Source organism: Protopterus annectens, chromosome 12.part0 (genome assembly GCF_019279795.1).
Source record: "Protopterus annectens isolate FY-2018-M chromosome 12.part0, PAN1.0, whole genome shotgun sequence".
NCBI classification, from domain to species: domain Eukaryota; kingdom Metazoa; phylum Chordata; order Ceratodontiformes; family Protopteridae; genus Protopterus; species Protopterus annectens.
Genome location: NC_056746.1, coordinates 321,019,944 through 321,046,696, shown reverse-complemented (window position 1 = coordinate 321,046,696; position 26,753 = coordinate 321,019,944). Strand labels below are relative to the sequence as shown.

The following is a 26,753-nucleotide window of genomic DNA, read 5'->3' as shown; positions in this document are numbered from 1 at the left end:
AGAGTGTCTGAATTGCAGGCCCTTATGGCAGTGGAACCCTTCATTATCTTCCATGCAGACAGGGTTTCCCTCAGGACTAACCCATCTTTTATTCCCAAAGTGGTGTCTAATGTGCCTTTCAACCAGTCCATTCATTTGCCAACCTTTTTTCCTAATCCTCAAAATAAAGGTGAAAGGATCCTGCATTCCCTGGACATGCACAGGCAGCTTAGGTTCTATCTGGACAGGACTAAGCCTCTCAGAAAATCTGACCAGCTGCTAGTCAGCTTTGCTGCAGGGGCAGAGGGCAAGGCCATTTCAAAGCAAATCATTTATAAATGGATAGCACACTGCATTCATTTCTGCTACAAGCACCATGGGAAACCTACCCCACAGGGGATCAGAACTCATTCCACTAGGGCTACATCTACCTCTACAGCATTTTTCAGGGGAGTCCCTACCAGGGACATCCTGGAAGTTGCAACTTGGAGCTCTGTGCACACTTTCACCAACCACTACCACTTGCCTATATTTTCTAAATCCAGAATTGGATTTGCCACATCAGTCTTACAGGGCTTGATTGCCAGCCCTAATGCTTCATAACTACCTCCACCCTTCCTTAGCTTTGGGAATCAACCCAAATGTGATTACTGCAACAGTGAAACACGAAGAACATAGTACAGTTGTGTACACTTACCATAAATGTAGATGTTCAAGTGTATTCACTGTTGCAGTCCTGGTTACCCTCCCTCCAGCCCCCTGACTTCTCTTGACTTCTGTTTTTTTTGTCTGGCATATCTTATATCATTGGTATTTGTTTTTTGCTGGGGTATTACATACCATGTAACTGCTTTCTATTTTGGGGCACCTGACATCTGGGTCATGAAAAACTGATGTAATGGTGCCTGCTGCATGTTTTATACCCCTGACGACCCGACGTCATGGAAGAAGTGACAGCGTTCGCAGAAATCTCATGACTCTGGTATTCAGGCAGGCTAAGGGATACCTGCAGGCAGGTAACCCAAATGTGATGACTGCAACAGTGAATACACTCTAACATCTACATTTATGGTAAGTGTACACAACTGTACTTTCTTCAGGGTTTAACTCTGAAACCTTTTGAACAACCAAACAATTGTGATATGAAATCTTTCTTTCAAAACTATCTTTCTGGTGGTTATACCTTTAGCAAGAAGAAATTCTGAACTCCAGGGCTCATCAGCTAGACCTCCTTACATTGTTTTCCATAAGGATAGGGTTTCTCTGTGCACCAACACTTCCTTTATGCCTAAAATGACGACAGAAACTAACGTTAATCAAGCCATTCAATTGCCAATCTTCTTTCCAAACTTTACCAGTAAAGGAGAATATATGCTACATCTTCTAGACGTTCACAGACGGTTGTTTCTCTCTTCACAGAACGCAGTAGTACAAGAAGTCTAACCAGCTATTTTTATCCTTCTCACCTAACTGCCTAGGTCATTCAGTTTCCAAGTTACCCTGGCTAAACGGATTACTGACTACATTTTATTGATTTATTCCCAAAAAGGTTTGGAATTGCCTCACCCTCCCAGAACTCATTCCACCAGATCTATGCCTAATTCATCTGCTTTTTCCAGTAGAATGTCAGTTGATATTTGCGCTCCAGCCACTTGGTCAGAGTCATAGATTTGTTACCCATTACAAATTGGACAGGGCTTCCTTTGGCTCGACAGTGCTCCAGCATATCCTTCCTTGAAGGCCTCCCAAGAGTCACATAGCTGGGGACTCTGACCCATCATTGAGGAAGAATGAAAAGGACAACATCTGATTTGAGTTATGTATTTGCCATAACATGGCATCTGTGTTGTCCGTTTTCATTCTTCCTCACCTTTCCTCCCAGCCATCCCCCGGCCTTGTCACTCCTAGAAGACTTTGAAGCACACATGTTCCAGGTTTGTCCTCCTGTCTATCCTGCCTCTGTTGTCCAGTGGGCATTAAGGCAGCCAACTCAATCTGAGGAGTAGGGGATGGTGTAGAGCATTATGAGTAGAGGGAGGAGCTCGAGATTCGGATCCAAGTTTGAAAATGCGGCTGAATCAGATCGGATGGTCTGATCTGTAACCTATCAGTGATTAAGAATGAAAATGGACAAAACAGATGTCCAGTTATGGTAAGTACATAACTTTTAATTTTGAAGAACTACCTGCCATGCAGCAGTGACATTAGTTCACGCAGCAGACAGAAATGTATATCTGCTCAGTATTTTGTTTAATGTTCTTGTAAGAACTCTTAAGTAAAAAAAAAAAAAAAAAAATCTGATGTCATAATAGCCTTGTGCCCATGGTATTTATTTTACTTTTAATATCTTAAGTGTGATCCAACAGTTTATTTAAAAGATGTCTTCTTTAGCAGTTCCTGTGCCGGGGCAGTACTTTGTGTAACAGTGGAAGGAATGTTTTATTATTTGCAGAATTTTAATTCATTTGCTTATTTCACAGTGCTTTTTCTAGCTACGTGAGCATACTTTTGTAACTGGTGTTTATATGATACTTTGCAAGTTTTCGACTTCTTTATAACTGATGGGGTTTTTCATCCTTATGAAGGGAATTTCCTCTGCTTCTCAACTGCTGTTCTCAATTTCCCAGTGACCACACCCGACTAACCCTGCTTAACTGGATCTCTCACCCCTTTGCAGCTTCTTGGTGGCAAGATGTACAAGAGTTCATCTCACGTGCAGGGAAACTATTAGTTTCAGTAATCTTCCTGGTATACCAGCTGCTGTTTTCAAATTCCCAACAAGCACACCCGACTAACCCTGCTTAACTGGATCTCCCACACCTTTGCAGCTTCCTGGTGGCAAGATGTACAAAAGTTAGTCTCACATGCAGGGAAACTATTAGTTTCAGTAATGTTCCTGGTGTACTAGGCAAGTTTGTGTAGTGAAACACTTTAGTGCTTATTTGACTAGTGGCACACTCACTAACTCAGATAGTGTTATATTCCTCTACTCCTTCCCCTGAACTTTCTCCCTTCATTCTTCTCTCTTTTTAGCAACTGCTAATACCAAGAGCTGTAAAACTGTGCAGAACTAATAAAGCAACAATTGATGGATTGCTGTTACCTGCATAAGTTTCTTACTTCAAAGAACTGCCTTCTCTTAACTGCTCCACTGTCTTGAGGCACACATTGCTAACTGATTGTTTCTACTGTGGTTTGGTAGGCTGCCTCAAGGTTCCCAGGGATCATTTATGTTCCCTCAACCTCTCTTTCCCCTTTCCTTTACAGTCTATGTCCCATTGCTACTGTATTTGACTACATTTCCCTTAATCCTCTGCCTCCTATTTGGATTGCATCTGCCCCTCCCTTGTGATCAACTTCCTCTCTGAAGTTAGTTATTCTCCCTCAACAACTGGCGCCATTTTTAAACAGCCTTTTCATCCTTATGAAGGGAATTTCCTCTGCTCCTTGAGTAAGTGTTTTACTGATTGTTGACGCTCCTTACCTGTGGACCTTTGCACACTAACACTCAGGCTGATCTCCTCTCATCAATACTTCAGCCAATCACAAATTAGAATATCCTTCACCACAAACCCTCCATTAGCCTATCCCACATCTAACCACATCCCATACCCTCAACCCTCCATTAGCCTATCCCACATCAAACTCCATCCCCATACCCCCTCCCCCACGTACAAATATGAAACCCTCACAGGATAACAAGTTAACCACTATCCTCACAAGTAATACAGCTATCCTCTTTATCCTAACTTTAAAACACTACCACACCTCCTACTTTACCACATTTACTACTACCTATGCAACCCGAACAAAACATACCTCCACTTGTAATCCTCACACTCCTCACTACAGCCTACACATATCCCCAAGCCTGTACCATCACATTACTGAAGCACCTAAGTCAGACTCTCCTCAACTACTCCTAGAACACCAGGTACAAACATATTACCATTCTAACTAAACTCACAAATTTCTTACACCACATAAACCACCAGCTGATCCTGGCAGGAGACATGCACCCAAATCTAGGGCCTGACTCATTACAGGCTGCCACAGTTGTCATCCCTCTACTCCAACTAACTACCCATTACTAGACTTTTCAAAAACCAGCCTGTTACTCCTGAGCTTAAATATTCGGAGCATTAACAATAAGGTACATTTACTGCATGCATTGCTAGCCACCTATTCCCCTGACAATACTGTGTCTTACTGAAACCTGGTTAAAGCCCACAGCAATTGAGAATGAGTTCCTCCCTACTGGATACAATGTCCTGCACCATGACAGACTGTCTAAACAAAGGGGGTGTGGGAGTAGCATTACTTTATAAAAATAACCTAAACAACCACTATTAATATTCAAATCCCATCCTGTAATAATACTCAACAACTCCTAGCTAAACTCAAACTTGGCGACAAAAAAATCAGTCTATATTATAACCTGCTACCTATCAACAGATAACAATATCCCTACTGTAGAAGCCTTCTTACAATGGACAAGTCAAAACTTGCCCCAGGAAACTGTCATCCTCTGATTTTAATATCAACTGGAACACATGTTGAGCCAAAAACCCCACTAACCATGTCAAACTCTACAGTTTTTCTCACGTCATCCAATCAAACATTAGACTAGAAAATTGAAGAATCAATTTTGGAGAGCTACTAAAGCCCAGCAGCTAAGGAACAATTCCAAAAACTTAGGATACAAAAAAAGCAGTCGTCCTAGATAAAAAGCATTATTGCATACAGCTACAAAACAATCCTAGAAAATTCTGGGCAGGAATAAATAAACTACTCCACATCGGCAAACCCTCCACACCATCTCCTACTTCCACTAGCAAAATCGCAAATGTACCAGATACCTTCAACAAATTTATGGAAACAATCTCTAGCCTTGTTCAAAAACTGTCCACATCCACCACCACTGATAGTTCCATGCCTATACATAAACCCAAAACAACCTTCTAATTTCAACCCATCCCTACCAACTATATCAAAAGGCTGCTAAACAAACTTAAACCTACTACACTTGGAGCTGATGGCATCCCTGCTGAATACCTTCATTTGGCTGCCAGTGAAATTGCCTTCCCAGTATCCATCCTTCTAAACATATCTATTTCAGAAAACAGTATTCCACCTATCTGGAATACATCCTTGTATCATCCCCCTCCACAAAGGTGGGGTGCCTCCACCGACCCCACTAACTGTTGCCCCATTGCATTCCTGTCTGCACTAGCTAAAATACTTGAAAAATGTGTACTTCAACTCATGCCATACCTTCTCAACAACCAACTTCATCTCCCACCCAACATGGATTTCGATCTTCTCACAGCACCACCACTGCCCTTTCTTTCACAAACTTCATCAACCAAAACAAACACAGGCAACCTAACAACTGCCATATTGTTGGACCTGTCAAAGGCCTTTGATATGGTCAACCATCCTAAACTACTTCAAGCCCTTACTGACCTTGGCCTTAGTAACCATACATTAGCATGGTTTCAGAATTACCTACAGGGAAGACAACAAGCAGTTCAGTGGGACAACAACCTGTCCTCACTGCTACCCATCACTACAGGAGTCCCACAAGGGTCCATTGTAGGACCGCTCCTCTTCTCCATTTTCCTTAATAATCTTCACAGCATCTGTCAAGATGCAACTGTTATTCAATATGCTGATGACTCAACGCTAGTCTGTTCAGCCAGTGATCCTCAGGAACTCCTCTCAATCACCCAACAAGTCTTCCAAACTACCGGAACCTTGTTTCTTAACATAAACCTAATACTAAATCCCCCAAATAACAAACCTGCTAATTAGTCCGAACAAATCAACCAAAATACCCAGCCCATTTAATATTGTGCCAAGGGATGGGACTGTTATCTCCCCAGACACTCATACTAAACTACTAGGAGGAATCATTGATGATCTCAAATTTGATCTGCATATAAATCGAACCATTAAAAGCATCCACAAAAAACTGGGCAGTCTATATAAAAATAAAACATTTCTAACTCAAATCACCAGGTGAACAATTATTCAAACTCACCTCCTCTCTACTCTAGTCTAGGCCTCGCCCATTTTTACCAACCTACCCAAAACAGAAATTATCAAGCTAAACACCTGCTACAATCAAATTGCCAAATTTGCTACTGGTGCCCCCTACCGATCCCACCACTGTTATTCCCTAAAATAGCTTGACTGGCTTGAATTTCCTAATCTCCTGTTGTTTCATCAGCTTTCTTTTGCACACAAACTACTACACTACCAGATAAAACTCCAGCACTGCCCAACCTACTAAAACTACAAACTCACCCTAGACAACTACGCTGTAGTGATAATCTAATCAAGGTCACCAAGAGCAAAAACACAGTAGAGGGACTCCCTCTTCCCTAATTATATAGGTAGAACTTGAACTTCTGCCCTCTGCTATTACTTCAACAGGCTCAAAGGTTGCATTTAAAAGACTACTCAAAGAACACCCAAAACTCACATGGATGTGTTTATGTTCACCCCCCGGACTAACCTCCCCAACCATATCCACCCTCTTCTCTAATCTCCTGGTCTCTGTTTCAGAACTATACTGCTAAGAGGAACTGCAACTTTATTTTTAATTTCCAGCTTCCTCACAATGTCACCTCTACACTTGGCCTCTCAGTACCTATACATATAGGGGCACTAAAACTCTGCTAGGCACAATTTTGTATAATTTTTTTTTCTTTCTCCATCTTGACACTTGTATTTATACTTAGTCTGTATATCTTACCACTCAACGCTGTTGTTTTTCCTACTACTGTCAACCTGAACGTGTACACAATCTAACTGGATAAAATAGTAAAAGATGCAACTCTCACCTTTGTGTCTTATTTTGTAATTATTACTAATGTATTGGCTCATTCTAACTGTAAAATATCGTAAAAGATTTTTTTTTATTCTATGTATCTAATTTTAATTTTCATGCTTATGTATGTATGTATAAATATGATTGCTGCTGTTATACTCCTTATAATTGCTTCTAATTGATTTGTGGAGCTTTTCTCCCCGGGCATCCGCTGAAAATGAACATGTATCCGGTCAGACTCTCCCGGTCAACAAGTGTAAAATAAATAATAAAATTGTTTTGTGGTTTAGTTTATTTTGAAATTTCAGTTTGATTCACAAGTTTTGAAAAGAGAAAGTGCAGTACACTTTTGGTAAATCCATCCTTTGCTTAAGATTTTGTCATTGGATTGATTTGTTTTCTATAGTTTAGCTCAGAAAATAATTGCAGATTGTCAAAGTGAACTTCATCTGTTGCATGCTCGGTATTTCCTTACTGCAGTGTAATTTTCTTTGTGTATTTTAGTGAGCCTAAAAGTGCAGTTTTGAATACCACTGCTATATCCTCTGCCTGTTCATCCACATCCACTACTGCAGTTTCAGAGCAAAAGGTAATTTTTTGCATTGCTTTAAGATTGTGCATTACAAGGTAATAGTAGGAGTGGTGAAATTGACAGTAATGTGATACTTGGTGACAAGACATCACTAACCTCTGCAGTCTGTATCATTCCACATCACATAATTGAACATCCACCGTAATACTTTGTAATGTATGTAGCATCTTATTACTGTTGGGTAACTTCCTGATCTAGGACAGTGTGTGTACAACCCCATTACGAGCCTTTTTGGCCTTGCTAACCTTAGATAATAGGTAATGGTGGCTCCATGCGTCCTTAAGGTCAACAGCATAATTTGTTAGCTCTGCTTTTCCTAACAGAAGCCAAGCCTTGTCTTTTGGGAGTAAAATAATTTGAATTGCATTGATCATCCTTGAATATTTCCATTTTTGTCTTTTTTTTTTTTGAAATCTCAGATTGATTTCTTGATATTTCTAGATGTCAAGTAGTTTTTTTTCATCTTGTATGCAAATTGTTATGTTAGTCATTTGTTAAAGATGGATTTCAATTTTGTGCGTATTTGCAGGCAGCTTTTCCTTTCATACGTTTGTATTCCTTTCCATGATGATTGCTTTGTCTAGAAAAAAGTGAGCGAGGTTCATTTTGGCCCTATATCATTGTGGGAAGTCATGTAGGAAAGTTAAGATCTTTTTTTTTCTCCCCCAAACATGTTTATTATATGTACACACAACAAAGACAACCTTACATTTATATAAATGAAAAACATACAAAATGGTATCACTTTAGTTGCAAACAGTATGTATCACAAACGCATTTGAAACAACTTTCTTCGTAAACATCATACATCACTTATAAACTAGCCAATCATTGTCAGTTAAGCATTATATAGCTCATTCAAGTCCTGCCTCTTAAACCTCATTCCTGCTCTGCATATATTGTTCCCACAATTCCCATTTTGTCCTATGTAATTTGCTCTTTCCCTTTTCTAAAGATCCAAATTCCAGTTGTTTTATCTCTGTTACTGTATTCACTATTTCTAATAAAGTTGATCTAGACTTTGATTTCCATTTTCTAGTAATTGCTTTTTTGGCAGCCACCATAATTACACTCAGCAAGGCTTTACTGTCTCTAGGCAATTCCGATTCTTTAGCATTACTCAAAATAAATCATCTCCCCAGTCAGTCCAATCTGCTTACTCAGCATCTCCAACAGAGCAGTCTGCAGGGAATCCCAAAAGTCTGCCATCTCATCACACTTCCAAAAAATATGTTTGCAGCTACCTCATTTTTGCCCGTCACACCTCCAACATTACTATCCACCTGAGGAAAAATTCTTTGGAGTCTACTTGCGGTATAAAAATACCTATGTAAACACTTCCAGGCAAAGATCCTACATTTTCTAGACTTGACCAGACAGACAAGAGGCACGGCCATGGGTGCATCATGTGCACCCATATATGCCAATTTAGTTATGCTGGAATGGGAGGACCTTTTTCTTTTTCCCAGTGAATATTTTAAAAATATCTCCCTATACACACGATTCCTGGACGACTTATTTATTATTTGGAAAGGTAAAAAGGATATCATACCAGATTTCATTAAATATATCAATAGCACTACAGAATTCTTAAAATTTACACACACAGTGGAAGATAAGGGAATAGCATATTTGGACACATATATAAGTAACAGTGGTGTAGGGTTTATTTCTAAATTATTTAGGAAACAGACACATTCCAATGATTACATCCATTTTGGAAGCTGTCACCCTCCCCATATTTTCAAAAATGTTGTAAAAGAACAATGCGTCAGAGCAGCCCGAATGTCATCTACAATAGAGTTAATGACAGAAGAACTAGGATATATATATGAATTATTCATGAAAAGAGGCTACCCTAAAAATATGTTAGATGATGTGGTCCAATACGTCAAACTACAATGGGGAAAGAAATATCACCCACTATTAGGTTATGAAGGATTCAATAATAGGACAAATAGGACATCAGAAAGAAGAGTATGTGTGATTATGTATAATTTGCATACTAACTTAGTAAAAGAGATATTACATAGATATTGGACATTATTGTCCAACACGGACGATATAGGAAATATAGTGGGACCTCACCCTCAAGTAGTATATAAAACTGGCAAAAACCTTAAGAGAATAGTTGAAAGTAGTGACTATAGACACAAAAAAGATAATATTGGAAAGGGTACAAAAAGATGTGGTACATGCACGCAATGCAAACACATTAATGAAGATAAACATGTAAAATTAGACAATGTTATTAAAAGCACATGTAAATTTAGAGCTGGCAATTGTAATAGTCAGGGAGTGGTATATTTAGCTAAATGTTCATTCTGTTCTGCATATTATACAGGCAAAACAGAGAGAAAATTAAAAACCCGTATATATATGAACACACTTATAAAATTAAGAAAGGAGATGATAAAAACGCACTTAGCAAACATGTTAAAGATAAAGGTAAAGAGCATACATTCAAGTTTGCTATCCTAGAATTAGTAGATAGATCAATAGGTAGTGGCAACTGGAAAGCGAGGTTAGGTGCCATGGAAAGCAAATGGCAAATTTGTCTTGATGCCACTACGTACCCCGGACTGAACGAGTACATTAGTTTAAAACCATTTTTGACATTAGGGGAGTAATATTAGTAATTATTTTTACATAATAAAATATTTTTACATAATAAAATATTTAAGTAGTGAGATAACATTTATTGTTAACTTTATTTGTGTTAAGGGCATTACATAATAGAAATGCATTATTCATACATATAATTTAATTTTGAATACTGTACTTTCACAGAATTAATAGAAATGTTTTTAAACAATCTTTTTAAAACATATTTTAAAATGAAATAATGTATATACTGCAAATATAATGAAGTTTTTTAATTAATTAACTTTTTTAATTAATTGATAGATTTGGCGCCAAAATTTGTTTAAGAGTAGAATTATTCTTGTCAGTTGTAGGTTCTGAGGAAGTCTGTTACGGACAGATGAAAGCGCTAAACCTGTTCTATTAGTTTATTTTATTTTAACCTGTTCTATTAGTTTATTTTATTTTGTACTGTGTGCAGGAAGCAGTTGTGCCTTGGTGAATAAACAGTTTTTCGCAATAGTGTTTCGCTACGTTTCTACTGTTGGTGGATTATCAATAGACCTACTGTGTGGATTGTGCCCTGTTCGAGCTAGGAGCAGCAGAGATCGGTCCTGATACTTTGGTGATTTTCTAGACTTTGTTGCATGTTTGGGAGATATACGTATATCCCCCTATTATCTGTTTGTGAATTGCTTATCCAGTCTCTCTTCCCAATCCTTTCTAAACTCCTCTGACTGATTCTTATAATTATCATGCAATATTTTATATGCTTTACTAATTATTCCTTTTTTAACAGTAGCTTCTGTTTTAGATTTTATTAAAAACTCTACCAGTGCTGGTCTTTCATTTAGGAGCCCACTATTTCTTTCTCTTTGCCTATACTCTGATATCAATCCTTGATAGGGAAGGCAATGTCTAACCTGCAGTCCAAATAAATTCTTTGCCTCTTCCCATTCTGTTACCTTTCCCTTTCTAGTTATTTGCTCCCAATACCTTGATTCCTTTGAAAGTTTTCTCCAATAAATTCCAGCACCCTCTTGCCTATTATTTATATCCCTGACCATAGTCAACCCTATCGGCAAAATCTCTCTTTTCCATTCTCGTGCTGGTTTGGTTCTTAGAATACTCCCTGCTATTTTATGAATTTAATACTCTGTGTGATTTTAGTTGCTCTCCTTAAGAGTGTGCATCCAAAATCTCAATCTCTCATTTCTTGAGCTTCCTCCCTGTGTCACCATCATTCCTTTTCAGTTTGACTTGTAGTTTTCTGCTTGTGCTGTTCATAAGAGCCTTAACTGTGTTGCTGTAAAATACCCCTCAAATTAGGTAATCCTAGTCCACCTTGTTCTATTGGTAGAATCATGTTGACCCCCGTTGTCTTCCCTTTCCAGTTAAAATCCTTCAACTCTTTTTTAAATACTATCCACCGCTTCTCTTCCGGTTGATAAAAGTATGCTTGACCTGTGTGTAAGACTAAAGGGACTAAAAACATTTTAATGGCTTGTATCTTAGAATCCATATCCATATAACAAAACTTAGTTTCTCAATTTTTGTATTATCTTCTGTTTACTTTCTTCCCATATCCTTAGCTGCCACCACAAAGTCATTTCTAATCCATACTCCTAAATAATTCATTTTATCATGTCTCCATAAATATGGATATTATTGGACCAATTTGTGTGTGGGTACATAATTTACCGCTATTGCCTTTGTTTTAGCTTCATTAATTTTGTATCCCAAGAAATTTGAAATTGTCTTAAAATGTTCCACAACACTGTAATGTCCCTTTCTAGTTTTGTCATGTATAAAATGTCATCTGCAAATAGAGTCAGCTTTTCTTGACTACCATACCAGTTATATCCTTGAATTTGAGTCCCTTATTTTCTTTGCCAATGGTTCTAAATATAATGCAAACAACAAAGGGGAAAGAGGACATCCCTACCCTATTTCCTCTACTCAAGCAGAAGTTCGGAGAGGACACCACCCACTTTAATTCGCACCTCTAATCCCTCATATATTCTTTTAGTCAACCTTATTGTGTCAGGGAAAGCAAATGCTTCCATTGCCCTACTCATGATGTCCCAGTCTACTCTGTCAAATGCTTTCTCTGAATAAAGACCCACCAATAAAGGTGGTACTGTGTCCTTCTCTTCCTATGTTGCAGTATTCTTGGGGGATTCTCCTTCTCAGGCTACCCGAACATCTGCTCATTGTACAAAAGCTTAAGCCTGGATGTTCTTCGTGTTTCACTGTTGCAGTCATCACATTTGGGTTATTCATGCCAGGGTAGCCCTCAGCCGGCCTGAATGCCAGAGACTTAGTATTTCTGCGTTGGTTGCTATAGCTTGAGGACTAACGTCAGGTCGTCAGTGGTATAAAGTAAGGCAGCCGACGCCATTACATCAGTCTTTCTTGCTGTGGAGCCGAAGCAGAAACAGTTTGTTCAAGTGCTGCTACCTGAGTTTCGTTTCCGAATTGAAGTTGAAGTCTTCTAAAGCTAAGTACCCCGTTGAGGATCCTTTTTTCTTGCACTAACCGATGCCAGAAAAAGTTAATTGTCTCGCCTGTGGAAAGCAAATACCACACCGAGACTTCCACTCTTACTGCGTCACTTGTCTAGGCCCAGACCATGACGTCCCCCGTTGTCACTTCTGTGCTTTAACGCCAGAACTATCCATCATCGGGCCCTTATTGTAGCCAGATATTTTAGTTTACAGTCCTCGAATTCCAATATAGCTTCGGTAAACCATCTGACAGCAGATATTCAGAAAAACTTAAAGATAAAAACAGAGACAGACCGCACAGGTCCAAACCTTCTGACTATGCTTCCATTAAGCTAGTCATCAGTACTCCAGTACTCGGTGAGGTGCTTTCGCAGCCCCTGATGCCCACTTCAGTTGATTCACAGGCAGCTACCGAGACCCTTTCCCTTTTGGCCCTTGAGAAATGACCTCAGGGTCAGCTGTTGAATTTTTAAAAAGATATTTGTGTGGGTCAGGGACTCTGTAGTACCTGTTTGGTTTTCTGGGAGCAGGAGGAAGGGCATCAGGAGTTGAGCTGGATTCAAGGAAAACATCATCCACCACATCCAGGACTGGGGAGATGGCCAAGGGTCTGTGTTGCGGAAGATCTAGGAATTCCCTGAGTGTCTCTTTAGACTGAGGGTAGTACTGACTCTCCAGTTGGAAATGCTCCCTTAAAGTATGCAGGGTTTCCCCAAAGGAAGAATACTCTGAGGGAGAGGCTGAAGGAATGGATTCCTCTGCATCAGAATCCTCATAAGTGGAGAGGGGCTGCATGTCTTCATAGTCAGATGCATCAGATTCATCCGACTCTCTTGTTCAGACAAAACTACTGGGGACAGATCTCTTTTTCTTTTTGAGGGGGTAACTTGGCTTCCCTTGATCAGCATAATAAGGTCTTCTGCATTTTAAGCATTTGAGACTGAAGCAAGGTAGCAGTTGCCTGAGAGTAGATAGTCTGTTTCTTGGGTGTGGTTCGAACCCTGGGCCTAAGGAACTCTGTTGTTTTCGAAAGAACGGTAGTCACGAAAGATGGTCTGCTTGTGTCGAGATTCGGTTGTGTGAAGGACTTTCTCGGAAGACGGTGCCTGCTCAGTGGCTATGGACCCATCCAAGGTAGAGACGACCGCAGGATCCTTAGACGAGTAAGAGTTTTGCGGCATACTGGACTCCGAAAGGGTCGCGGTAGCGGTCTGCGAATCCAGATATGCTCAGAGTTAGTCCAAAATGACAAAAAATACACTGAACCCACAGACATTACCAACATACTAGCAGACAGGTTCAGTGCAAATTTTTCTCCCCCCTCCCCCCCAAAGGGACAAATATCTATCCCAGCAGAGTGGTGCTTCCCTGACATCTCAGATGCCCAGGTGAGAGCCGCCCTCTCCAAAGCCAAAAACACAGCATCAATGGGACCAGACGGTGTCCCGGGTTGCGTGCTACATGAACCCCAAGAAGAGCTAAACATACACATAAGGCAGCTGTTTAATCTCAGCCTTACTACAGGATATGTACCCAAAGAATGGCGTACAGCAACAGTGGTCCCACTCCACAAAGGAGGTGCTTCTACGGACCCTGGAAACTACCGCCCCATAAGCTTGACGAGCCTGGTCTGCAAAGCTATGGAGAGGATCATTATGGAACTCATTAACAAAGACATTGGGGCCCTGCAGACACTGGATCCTACCCAATTCGGCTTTGTTAAGGGCAGATCCTGCCTCTTGAACCTGGTCGACTTCTTAGAAACAGTCACCAACACCATTGATGAGGGGAAGGTAGTTCATACAGCCTACCTTGACCTTGCAAAAGCCTTCGACACAATACCCCACTCGGGCATCATAGACAAGCTCTCCAGCTTAAATATAAACCCCTATGTCATAAGATGGGTTGCAAACTGGCTCAAGGACAGAACCCACAAGGTCAGAACTGCTGGAGCTATGTCAGACTCTAAACCAGTCACAAGTGGTGTCCCACAGGGCTCGGTCCTGGGACCTCTCTTGTTCGGTATTTATTTTTCTGAGGTACAGGCAAACATGGGAGGATTGTGACTGACCAAGTTTGCAGATGACTGCAAACTGGGCGCCATAATTGATTCTCCAGCGGACACAAGCATCCTTCAAAAGGGTCTCATAGAAACGGAAAACTGGTGCCAGAGCCATGGCCTTAAACTAAACGCCAAAAAGTGTATAGTCATACCCTTTGGGAAAAACAAAGTGCCCACAAATTACCACATAGGTGGTAATCCATTAAGTACGGAAGAAGTAATTAGGGACCCAGGGACCCAAGTTGACAGTAACCTCTCGTTTGACACTCAAATTGCCAAAGTGGTTAGAAAGACCTTCTATATTGCCCACCTTGTCATGAAGGGATTCTCATCTAGATCGGGAGAGGTCATTGTGCCCCTTTACTCTTCCCTCATCAGGCCCATAATTGAGTACAATGCCCCATGTGGGATGTACCTTACCCGACACCTGCAGCAATTGGAAAGACCCCAAAAGTACCTCACCAAGAGGATCAAGGGACTCAAACATATGCCATATGCTGCCCGGCTAAAGAAACTCCAGCTCTACTCAGTAGCATACCGCCTACTCGGAGGCGATCTGTGCCTGACGTACAAGGCCATGTCCAACCCGGAATTAATGGACATGCTCCACCTCAGAAAATCCTAATCCACCAGAGCTACGCGAGCGAGAGATTTGAACCTCAGCACAGAAATAAATAGGACATGCTGGAGGGACAGATTCATAACCCAGAGGCTCCCTTCACTCTGGAATAAAATCCCAATCCATGTTAGGCAGAGCCCCTCATTGACTCTCTTCAAGAGAAATCTTGATGAGTGGATGGGAGATCGTAGGTTTACCCCGGGGGTCACTTCTGTGTCACTGTTAGACAGAGGTACAGTAAACTAAACCTTAAAATGGGCACAGTATACTCATTCCAGGGGGTGGCGAAAGCCAAACACACTCTGGCTGGGCTTATAAATGCCCTAGGGCAGATAGCCTAGTATAAACCTATGAACTGAAGCGGTTCTCAGGGGCTGCAGAAGCGACTTACTGAGTTACCAGAGTACTGATGACTAGCTTAACAGAAGCGTCATTGGAAGGTTTGGACCTGTGCGGTCTGTCTTTATCTTTACGTTTTTTCTGAAGATCTGCTGTCGGATGGCTTACCGAAGCCATATCGGAATTAGAGGACTATAAACAGCAATATCTGGCTACATTAAGTGCCCAACAGATAGTTCTGGCGTTAAATCACAAAAGCGACAACGGGGGACGTCGTGGTCTAAGCCTAGACAAGTGACGCAGTAAGAGTGGAACTTTCAGTGTGGTATTTGCTTTCCATAGGCGAGACAATTAACTTTTTCTGACATTGGTTTGTGCAAGAAAAAAGGATCCCCAATGGGGTACTTAGCTTTATTAGACTTCAGCTTCAATTCGGAAATGAAACTCTGGTAGCGGCCGACCGGCACTCATGCGAACTGCTTCTGTGTCAGGCTCCACTGCAGGAAAGACTGATGTAATAGCAACGGCTGCCTTACTTTATACCACTGATGACCTGACGTCAGTCCTCAAGCGACAGCAACCGATGCAGAAATACAAAGTCTCTGGTATTCGGGCCAGCTGATGGCTAGCCTGGCAGGGATAACTCAAATGTGATGACTGCAACAGTGAATACACACTGACATCTACATTTATGGTAAGTGTACACAACTGTATTTTGCTGTAGGTGCATGGGACGTCACACATAGGGCCATAAATCCAGGGACCTTAAATGTGACGTCTGCATGCACAGACCTCAGAACTTTTCAAACGCAGTCAGCCGTCACATCGATCGCTTCGCTGCTCTACTTTGAAGACGTCTAAAGCTAAGTACCACATTGGGGATTTAGTTTTAAATTCTTCCTTGAGCTTGGTTTGCTGTACCCTACCATTAGCTGATGTCCGCTATGAAGGGTAAATGCCAATGAGGATGCCAGATTCCACATAAGGACAACGCACGACCTTTGCATTTTCTGTCTAGGCCGAGGACACAACCATACATCTTGCCCTATTTGTCAATCCTTTATACTCAAGACCCTCTGAAGCCGTCTGGCTGCCCTAAATCTATATTTAGAAAACAAGAGGCTAAAAAAGCTAGCGCTCAGGACGGATCCCGAGTTGGTCACCCCAGCGGAATCCCCCACAAAAAAGGCCAAGATTCCAAGGCCTAGTACTTCTACCTCTCCGGCATCGGACGTCCCACCAGCTTCTGATTTAGGAGTTGGATGTCTTTTAGAGCCGACTCCTCTCAAGGAAGCCACTTTGGAAGTTATGGCCAGCACATCCATGGAGACAGCTCAGACGTCGGTCCCAACCGGATGCCGAGTGTGAACCAGACAACACCGGGCAACCAACTGTGATGCCCTTCCCTGAAGCCCCATCTCGTATTCAGACCCCTGAAACCAGGCCTTCGCCTAAAGCTACTCCTTTGAAAAGGAAGCAGAAAACAAAACACCTACCTCCACCCACAGAGGGAATTCTAGAGCTGTAATATTTCATCAACTCCTTGAAGCAGGCTTTCGTGGCCCTTAGGTCCACCTCCTTTTCCCCCTCCACCATTCATGATGTTCTTCGCGTTTCACTATTGCAGTCATCACATTTGGGTTATCTCTGCTAGGATAGCCCTCGGCCGGCCTGAATACCAGAGACTTAGTATTTCTGCATCGGTTGCTGTCACTTGAGGACTGACAGGTTGTCATTAGTATAAAGGAAGGCATTCGATGCCATTACATCAGTCTTTCTTGCCGTGGAGCCCAAAGCAGAAGCAGTTCGCATGAGTGCCGGTCGGCCGCTACTGGAGTTTCATTTCCTAATTGAAGTTGAAGTATTCGAAAGCTAAGTACTCCTTTGGGGATCCTTTTTTCTTGCACTAACCAATGTCAGAAAAAGTTAATTGTCTCGCCTGTGAAAAGCAAATACCAGACCGTGACTTACACTCTTACTGCGTCACTTGTTTAGGCCCAGACCACGACGTCCTTCTTTGTCGCTTCTGGGCTTTGTTAAATGCCAGAACTACTCGTCGTCTGGCCTTTACTGTTGCCAGATATTTCCGTTTACAGTCCTAATTCCAGTATGGCTTCGGTAAGCCATCCGACAGCAGATCTTTTCAAAAAAACGTAAAGATATAGAGAGAGACTGCACAGGACCAAACCTTCCGACGATGCTTCCGCTAAGCTAGTCATCAGTCCTCCTGAAGTCAGTGAGGCGCTTTCGCAGCCCCTGATGCGCCACCTTCAGTAGCCCTCATCCAGCCTGAATACCAGGGTATTGGGATTTCTGCATCAGATGCTGTCGCTTCTTCCATGACAGGTTGTCAGGGGTATAAAACATGCAGCCGACACCATTACATCAGTCTTTCTTGCCGTGCGGTGCCCGAAGCAGAAGCCGTTAGGCCGACTCCTAAAATATTAGTTTTTTCGAGTTTCAGACCTGAAGTCTTCCAAAAGATAAGTACCCCGTTGGGGATCCTTTTTTCTTGCTCTAACCGATGTCAGAAAAAAAATTAATAATTGTCTTGCCTGTAGAAAGCAAATACCTCACAGAGATTTTCATTCTTGCTGCATCACCTGTTTAAGCCCAGACCACAATGTCCCTCGCTGTCGGTTTTGTGTCTTATTCAATGCCCGAGCTATTAGTCATCGGGCTATTTTTGTAGCTAAATTCTTTCACTCTCGATCTCCGTACTCGGAAATGTCTTCGGTAAGCCTTCCGACTACCGTTCTTCCTAAAAAACGAAAGGATAATGACAGAGACAGACTGCATAAGTCCAAAGCTGCCGACGATGCTGCCTTTCAGCTAGTCGCAAGTCCGCTGGTACTCAGTGAGGCGCTTTTGCAGCCCCTGATATCCGCTTCTACAGATTCGCAGGCCTCTACTGAGACCCATTTGGAGTCCAGTATGCCACAAGATGCTTTTTTGACTATGGAACCTGTGGATGTGTCTACCTTGGATGGGTCCAGAGCCGCTGTGCAGGCACCGGCTTCTGAGGGTGTTTTCAGGCCTTCCGATCTTCATATTAAACCAACGACTTCCTTTCAAACCAAAAATACCGAATTTCTCAGGCCTAAAGCTTGCACTACACCTAGGAAACCGATGACCAAAGTGCATTCTAAGGCCCGCATGCCACAAAAATAAATGATTAGAATGGCTGAGGACCTCATTACTTTAATTAGGGGAGGTCAACCTTCCCCCACAAAAAGACCCAGAACTGACTTTCCTTTTGATTCTTCTGATCAGGAATCTGATTACTCTGATCGTTCTGATTTCCAGGGTATACCCTTATCTGCCTATGAGGATTCTGATGCAGAGAATTCCATTCCCTCTGCTTCCCCACCAGAAGATTTTTCCTTTGGTGAAACCCTGCACACCCTTGGAGAACATTTCCGCTGGGAGAGCCAGGACTACTCCCAGTCCAAAAAGAGACTCAGGGAATTTTTAAGCTTGCCTCAGCACAGACCTCTAGCTATCCCTCCTGTTCTGGAAATTGTAAATGATGTCTTCCTGGAATCCAGCCTTACCCCTGATACCTTGCCTCTAGCTCCCAGGAAACCTGACAGGTACTAAAGAGTGCCCGACTCCCACAAATTCCATTTTTAGGAATCCTACTGCGGATCCAGCAACCTTTTCCCAAAGATCTAAAGGCATTAAGGCTACAACTGCCAAAACTCCTACCTCTTAGGACAGGGATTCCAGGGCATTAGACAGATGGGGGGGAAAAGTATACACCTCTGCTACGCTTACCATTAGGGCTTTAAATTGCTAGTTTCATATGTTAAAAGTATCAGCAGCATATTATGGAACTAATTAAACAAAAATTATGTTGATTCCTGATTGTGCAGCACACAAAGATTTACAAGAGTTAATGCATTCTGCTAACCAAGTTGGTAAACATACTTTGCAATGTGGGTTTGATGCTTTAGAAGCATCTTTCAGGGCTGCTGTCACTGGGTCTGTTCTTAGAAGACATGCTTGGCTTAAGGAACAAAACCTGCCAAATCATGTCAAAGCAAGATTACTGGATGCACCATTACATCAAGAGCGTCTATTTGTGATGTCCTTCAAGGATGCATCTGCAGTCCTTACAAATGGGTTGTCCTGTCGTCAGGCAGCCCTTCGGTCGGCCGGATTCCAAAGTCTGGGTCTGGCCTCGGCTGGTGTCGCACTTCACCCGACGTCATCACTGCAGGTCTTCGGGTATAAAGGCATCAGCCGACGCCATTTTCCTCAGTCTTTCTTGCCACGTGGCGCCCGAAGCAGAAGCTGTTCGCAAGTGCCGGTCGGTCAGATCCAGAGATTACTACTACCGAATACTACTTCGAAGACTTCTAAAAAGCTAAGTACCCCGTTGGGGACTCTTTCTTGCCTCAGCCGATGTCAGAAAAAGTGAATAACTGTTTAACTTGTGGGAAACAAATACCTCATAAAGATTTCCACTCTTACTGCTTACCTTGTTTAGGCCCAGACCACGACGTAGCAGCTTGTTTAGCCTGTGCTTCCTTCAACCGACGAACGCTTAGGCATCGGTCGGAGTTTGCTGAACAGTTCGTCGGCTCAGATTTTGCGTACATTATGCCGTCGGATCCTCTGACTATTCAAATTGTTAAGAAACGCAAAGAAAAGGACCGACACTCGCGGTCCGCGGTTTTGGCCGAAACCACGGTTAAGCAAACCGCGAGTGTCTCGGTTTCGGCCGAAACCGAGCAAACGGGTCAATCTTCAGCCGAATCCATGACTACTACCGAGGCCCCTTCTACCCTAGTTGAATCGGCCTCTGAAGTTTTGCCTACTACTGTGGTTTCTCAAGAATTATCGGACACCATCTCTTTGGATGTCTCTACCCCAGCACGTGGTACTGCTAGGCCTCCTGCAGCCATGTCTATAAAGGCCTTTGCCAGGGCTAAAGCAGCCAAAACTGCTAAGTCTGTGCCTGTTAAGCCCCCCTCTCACAGGCCCAGTTCCAGCTCCCAAATGCTTACTCTGGCAGAGGATCTCATCTCTTTAATAAGGGGATCCCAATCTCACCCAGACAGGGCCTCTCAGCCTCCAGAAAAGAGACCTAGAGCAGAGCCCCCTGAGCCAGTGTCCTCAGATGACTCTTCTGATGATACAGACAATACAGACCATCCAGAGGCTCCTTTTTCTACTTATGAAGATTCCCATGCTGAAGAATCGATTCCTTCTGCCTCTCCACCAGAGGAATTTTCCTTTGGGGAAACCTTACATGCCATGAGAGAGCAATTCCAATGGCAGGGACAAGATTTCTCAGATTCAAGAAAAAGGCTTAGGACCTTTTTACACTTACCGCAACATAGGCCCTTAGCTATACCTCCAGTTCTTCCTGTTGTGGATGATGCATTTAATGATGCTTGCACTGCTCCTGATACTTTACCTCCAGCCCCTGCTAAGCCCGATAGGTTTTACAGGGTACGGACACTCATCACCACTTATACAAGGCTCCTTTTGCAGATCCTGAGACTATCTCCCAGGGGCCTAAGGCAGTAGCTTGGACCTCAGCGAAAAACCCTCTCCCTTCTGAAAGGGAATCCAGGTCCTTAGAGATGGGGTAAAAAGTATACACCTCTGCTACTCTCTCAGCTAGAGCTTTGAACTGTCAGTTTCATATGATCCAATACCAAGAGTTTATGCTTGATCAGTTAACTAAGAAACTGTCCTCTGATGATTCCTTAGATAAGAAATATGTTCTAGAAATGGTGAATAACATTCAGCAGGTTAGTAACCATTCTTTAAAATGTGGCTATGATGCACTGGAGGCTTCATTTAGATCAGCCATGACTGGCACAGTTATAAGAAGGCATGCATGGTTGAAAGAACAGGTCTTGCCGGATCATGTTAAAGCAAAGCTATTAGATGCTCCTATGGATAAGGTCAGTCTATATGGTTCTCCTGCCCAACAGGTCATGAAGAAAATGGAAGAGAAGGCAAAATCTGTACAAACAGTTAAAGATTTCTTACAGGTTCAGCCTCCAAGGTTTAGCAGGAACTGGCCTTCCAAAAATTGGTCCTTTCCAGACTCCTCTAAAACTCAGAGAGGCAGGAATAGACGTTCCAGAGGCAGAAATCAATCCAGAGGAGGTGCCTACAGGGGACGCCAGTGGCAAGGCAATAACCAACGAGGCACAGATAAAACCACTACCACTGCAACAGGACAATCACAGTGACTTGGCTCTGACACCGCCTACCAGGGAACAAATAGCAGCACCCTTAGGCGGAAAGTTAGCCTTATTTTCAAAAACTGGCACTATATCACAAGAGACAAGTGGATTTTGCAAACTATAGACCAAGGCTACAGGTTTCATTTCCACACTTTACCAGTAAAAAGAGGAATGCCAAACCTACCACCAAATCAAAAGACAGAAGCTCTAAAACAAATAGCTCAATTAACAAAGATGAGAGCTGTGGAAAGGGTACCACCTACAGAACAGGGCAAGGGATTTTACTCCAGACTCTTCCTAGTACCAAGAAACGAGAAAAGTTGGAGACCTATTCTCGACCTGTCCGCTTTAAACACATTCATCATTGTTCCAAAATTCAAAATGCTGACTCTACAGCAACTTCTTCCCATGCTGGGCAAGGAGTATTGGCTGGTAACTCTAGATCTCAAGGAGGCATACCTGCACGTCCCCATACGACCACATTGCAGAAGATACCTCAGATTTCTTGCAGGATCAGAGCATTATCAATTCTCAGCATTGCCCTTTGGCTTATCTACTGCCCAGAGTGTTCACGAAATGCCTGGCATCAGTAATCGCTCACTGCAGGCTTCAGGAATCCAAATTTATCCATACCTGGACGACTGCCTGATACAAGCGGACAACAAAAACAAGCTGACACAAGACTTACAAAGAGTCATTTGCTTACTACAAGCCCTGGGATACACAGTCAATTTAAAAAAGTCAAGACTGATACCATCCCAAACAAGAACATTCTTGGGTGCAGAATTGGACACAGTAAAACAGATGGCATTCCTAACTGCAGAAAAACAAGAACAACTTCCTCTTTACTTCTTGGCATTAACAAAGCAGAACAAGCTAACAGCAAGGAAAGTACTGCAGGCATTGGGCTTCATGGCATCCTGCATAATCCTGGTCCCCCATGCCAGACTGCATATGAGAAAGCTACAGTGGTACCTAAAGAATTTATGGTCTCAACACAGGCACAGCTTAGAAACCGAAATACCACTAATCCCATGCCTGAAACAAGAGTTCCTATGGTGGGCTCAAGCATGCCAGTCAAACCCAGGTTTGTCCTTCCACAGCATTCAAACAAGCCAAACCATCACAACGGACGCCTCAGACTTTGGTTGGGGGGCCCACATGCTGGACAAGTGCATTCAAGGCTTATGGACTCCAGATCAACTGCACCTGCACATAAATCAAAAAGAAATGCTGGCAGTAAAACTAGCAATCCAGAATTTCAGACCATTCCTCAAAGAAGGCCAATTGATGATAAGGACAGACAACACCACAGTCATGTGGTACATCAACAAACAGGGAGGCACTCATTCATACCCCCTATGCCGAATGGCTCTGGACCTATGGAATATGGCTCTGAGTTACAACATTCAGTTACAGGCAATATTTGTACTGGGAAAAGAAAACATCCTAGCAGACATGTTAAGCAGAACTACCTCGGATGCTCACGAATGGATGCTACACCCGGACATCTTCAAGGCCATCACAAAGAAATGGGGAATGCCACAAATAGACCTATTCGCATCCCCACTCAATCACCAGCTCAAGAAATTCTGCACAAGGACATACCACCCACTTGCTTGGAAGGTGGACTCTCTATCCTTCAGTTGGAAAGGCCTGACAGCATATGCATTCCCACCTCTTCCTTTGATGCACAGGGTACTACTGAAAATCAAAGAGGAACGTCCAAGGATAATTCTGATAGCTCCACATTGACCAAGACAACATTGGTATCCATTACTGAGGAGCATGTCTCGGGGGGGGGGGGGGGGTAGGGGACGTGGACAATACCCCTGATTCCTTTGATGTTAACTCAGAGCGACTACAACATTCCGCATCCAAACCTGAAAACTCTGCAACTGACTGCCTGGAACATTACATAAGAGCAACTAACCCAGATTTATCCCAAAGGGTTAAAGACATTATCCTTGAGGCCCGCAGACCTTCAACAAGAAGGAACTATGCAGGAAAATGGAAAAGGTTTGTCATTTGGAGTACTGAAAGAGGGAAAGATGTGTCAAAGGTAGATATGGCCAACATCCTGGAGTATTTGGCAGAGCTTCTCCATACAGGCCTGTCCTATTCCTCCATCAAGATACATGCATCAGCTATTTCTGCAGAATACAGCTTCGATCCCCCTGTCTTCTCACATCCTCTACTCAGACAGTTTCTGAGAGGAATTAAGAATGTAAAACCTCCTAGGAAACCACCATTACCAGCATGGGACTTGAACTTTGTGCTAGAAAAATTGACACTCCCTCCATTCGAACCAGCAGCAACAGCAGATCTTCAACACCTATCCTGGAAAACTGCTTTCCTACTGGCAATTACTTCAGCAAGAAGGGTTTCGGAACTACAGGCTTTAATGGCAGTACAACCCTTCCTAATCTTCCATCAAGATAGAGTGTCCATGAGAACTAATCCTACATTTATGCCTAAGGTGGTATCCAGAGTGTCTCTAAACCAGGCAATCCACCTACCTACCTTCTTTCCCAATCCACAGAACAGGGGGGAAAAACTGCTGCATACGTTGGATGTACATAGACAGTTGCGCTACTACCTGGACAGAACCAAGGGCAATAGAAAAACTGACCAGCTTCTAGTAGCATATGCAACAGGAAGGGAAGGAAAAGCAATTTCCAAACAGACAATCTCCAAGTGGATCGGAAATTGCATAAGATTCTGTTACTCCTACCATGGAAAGCAAATTCCACAGAACATAAGGCCTCATTCTACAAGGGCTACAGCCACTACCACAGCTTTCTTACGAGGTGGCTACCAAGGACATTATAGAGGCTGCTACTTGGACCTCCGTGCATACATTTGCCAAGCATTATAACTTACCTCTATACTCTAGATCCCGAGCAGGGTTTGCCACTGCTGTTTTGCAAGGGATCCTAACTACACCATAATTTCTTCTTCCTCCTCCCCTAGTTTGGCTATGGTATTCTACCCATTTGTAAGGACTGCAGATGCATCCTTGAAGGATATAGTACAGTTTTGTACCTACCATAAATGTAGATGTCCAAACAGGATAGCATCTGCAGTCAGGATTACCCACCCTCCTTCCCCTCTGTGGTACTCCTAGGGTATTTGCCCACCTAATAGCTAGCTGGGGGGGGGATCTCTTATGGTGTATTTGTTTGTATATATGTACATACATGCTTATTTTTTGTGTTTGCCTTCTACCTTTTTTGGAAACATTGGCATTTATCCAAAAATTTAGCTATCCAAGAGGGCAACTGGCATCTGGGGCAAGAAACACTGAGGAAAATGGCGTCGGCTGATGCCTTTATACCCGAAGACCTGCAGTGATGACGTCGGGTGAAGTGCGACACCAGCCGAGGCCAGACCCAGACTTTGCAATCCGGCCGACCGAAGGGCTGCCTGACGACAGGACAACCCATTTGTAAGGACTGCAGATGCTATCCTGTTCGGACATCTACATTTATGGTAGGTACAAAACTGTACTTTCTCCCTCCACTGTTGGTATATGTTGGTTGTGATATACAAGTGATTAATTGATGTTCTTCATCTCACATTGCTGCAGTCATAACCTGTGGGTAGTCCGCTGTCCTCGGTCGGCCCGAATACCAAAGTGTTAGGCTGGCGTCGGTCATGGTCGCTCAGATCTGACGTCAGTACGCCGTGGTACTAAAGCGCATGACCGACGCCATATCCTCAGTCGTTCTTGCCGCATGGTCCGAAGCAGAAGCAGCGTTTGCAAGTGCCGTTCGGTGTCCTGAAATTTTCGTATTCTGAGTTTCAGATCGAAGACCAAGTTGGGCTAAGTACCCCGTTGGGTAATATTTTTGTCTCTTCTTGCCTCAGTTAAATCCGGATGTCAGAAAAAGTGAATAATTGTATTTCTTGTGGGAAACAGATACCTCATAGGGATTACCACTCTCTCTGTATTCCTTGCTTGGGGCCTGAGCACGACGTAGTCGGGTGTCGCTTTTGTGCTAGATTTAATAAGCGCACCATTAAACGCAGGTTAGATTGTGCTAGGCTTGTCTTCTTTAAGCGGTGTAACTACAATATGCCGTCGGACCCTCCGACGCCTGCTACCGCTAAGACGCGTAAGGAAAAATCGTTGAAGTCCAAGCAGGATGAGTCGTCCGTTATGGACGCCGGTTCTTTAGAAACTACGGTGAAATCTGTGGATCCAGCCGAGGTTTCAGCTGAGTCTCAGGGGGAGCCTTTAATTTTGCAGGATGTGGCCTCTCAGGAGTCGGGTCAGGCTGAGGGGGCCTCTCCGGTCTCTGTAGTCCCTTCTTTGCATAAGGTGGTTAGGCCTTCTACTTCTGTCTCTAAGGCACCTTCCAAGGTCAGGCCTGGTTTGTCTTCCTCTGGCGTCAGCCCTAGTTCTGCAGGATGTTCTTCATCTCACATTGCTGCAGTCCTAACACTTGGGTAGTCCGCTGTCCCAGTCGGCCCGAATACCAAAGTATAAGGCTGACGTCGGTCAAGGCGCATTTGTCTGACATCAGGACGTCAGGGTACAAATGCGCATGACCAACGTCATATCCTCAGTCTTTTTTGCCGCATGGTCCGATGCAGAAGCAGTTTTGCGAGTGCAGGTTGGCGTTCTGAAATTTTCTGAAGTCGGAGTTTCAGACCGAATCAAAGTTGGCTAAGTACCCCGTTGGGGAATATTTTGGTTTTTCTTGCCTCAGTATTTAACCGGATGTCAGAAAAAGTGAATAACTGTATTTCTTGTGGGAAACAGATACCTCATAGAGATTACCATACCTTGTGTATACCTTGCTTAGGGCCTGAGCACGGCGTTGTTGGCTGTCGCTCTTGTGCTAGATTTAACAAACGCACTATTAAGAGAAGATTAGATTGTGCCAGGTTAGTTTTGGGAAGCGTTGTAATTGCAACATGCCGCCGGATGCTCCGGCGCCGCTTCGTCTAAAAGCGCAAGGACAAAGCAGCGAAGCCTAGGGTGGAAGAACCGTCTGTCCCAGGCGTCGGTTCTTTAGAGGC

The 26,753-nt window shown here is 43.0% G+C and overlaps 1 protein-coding gene across 1 annotated transcript in view; it reads left to right on the top strand.

The window, feature by feature from the left end:
• Positions 1-26,753, top strand: part of RBBP6 (RB binding protein 6, ubiquitin ligase) — a 2,624,906-nt gene that overhangs the window by 1,324,471 nt on the left and 1,273,682 nt on the right. Inside the window, exon 12 of the mRNA XM_044089398.1 lies at positions 7,319-7,403. Within this exon, the coding sequence (XP_043945333.1) occupies positions 7,319-7,403 (85 nt within the window). The remainder of the gene's footprint in view (positions 1-7,318; positions 7,404-26,753) is intronic.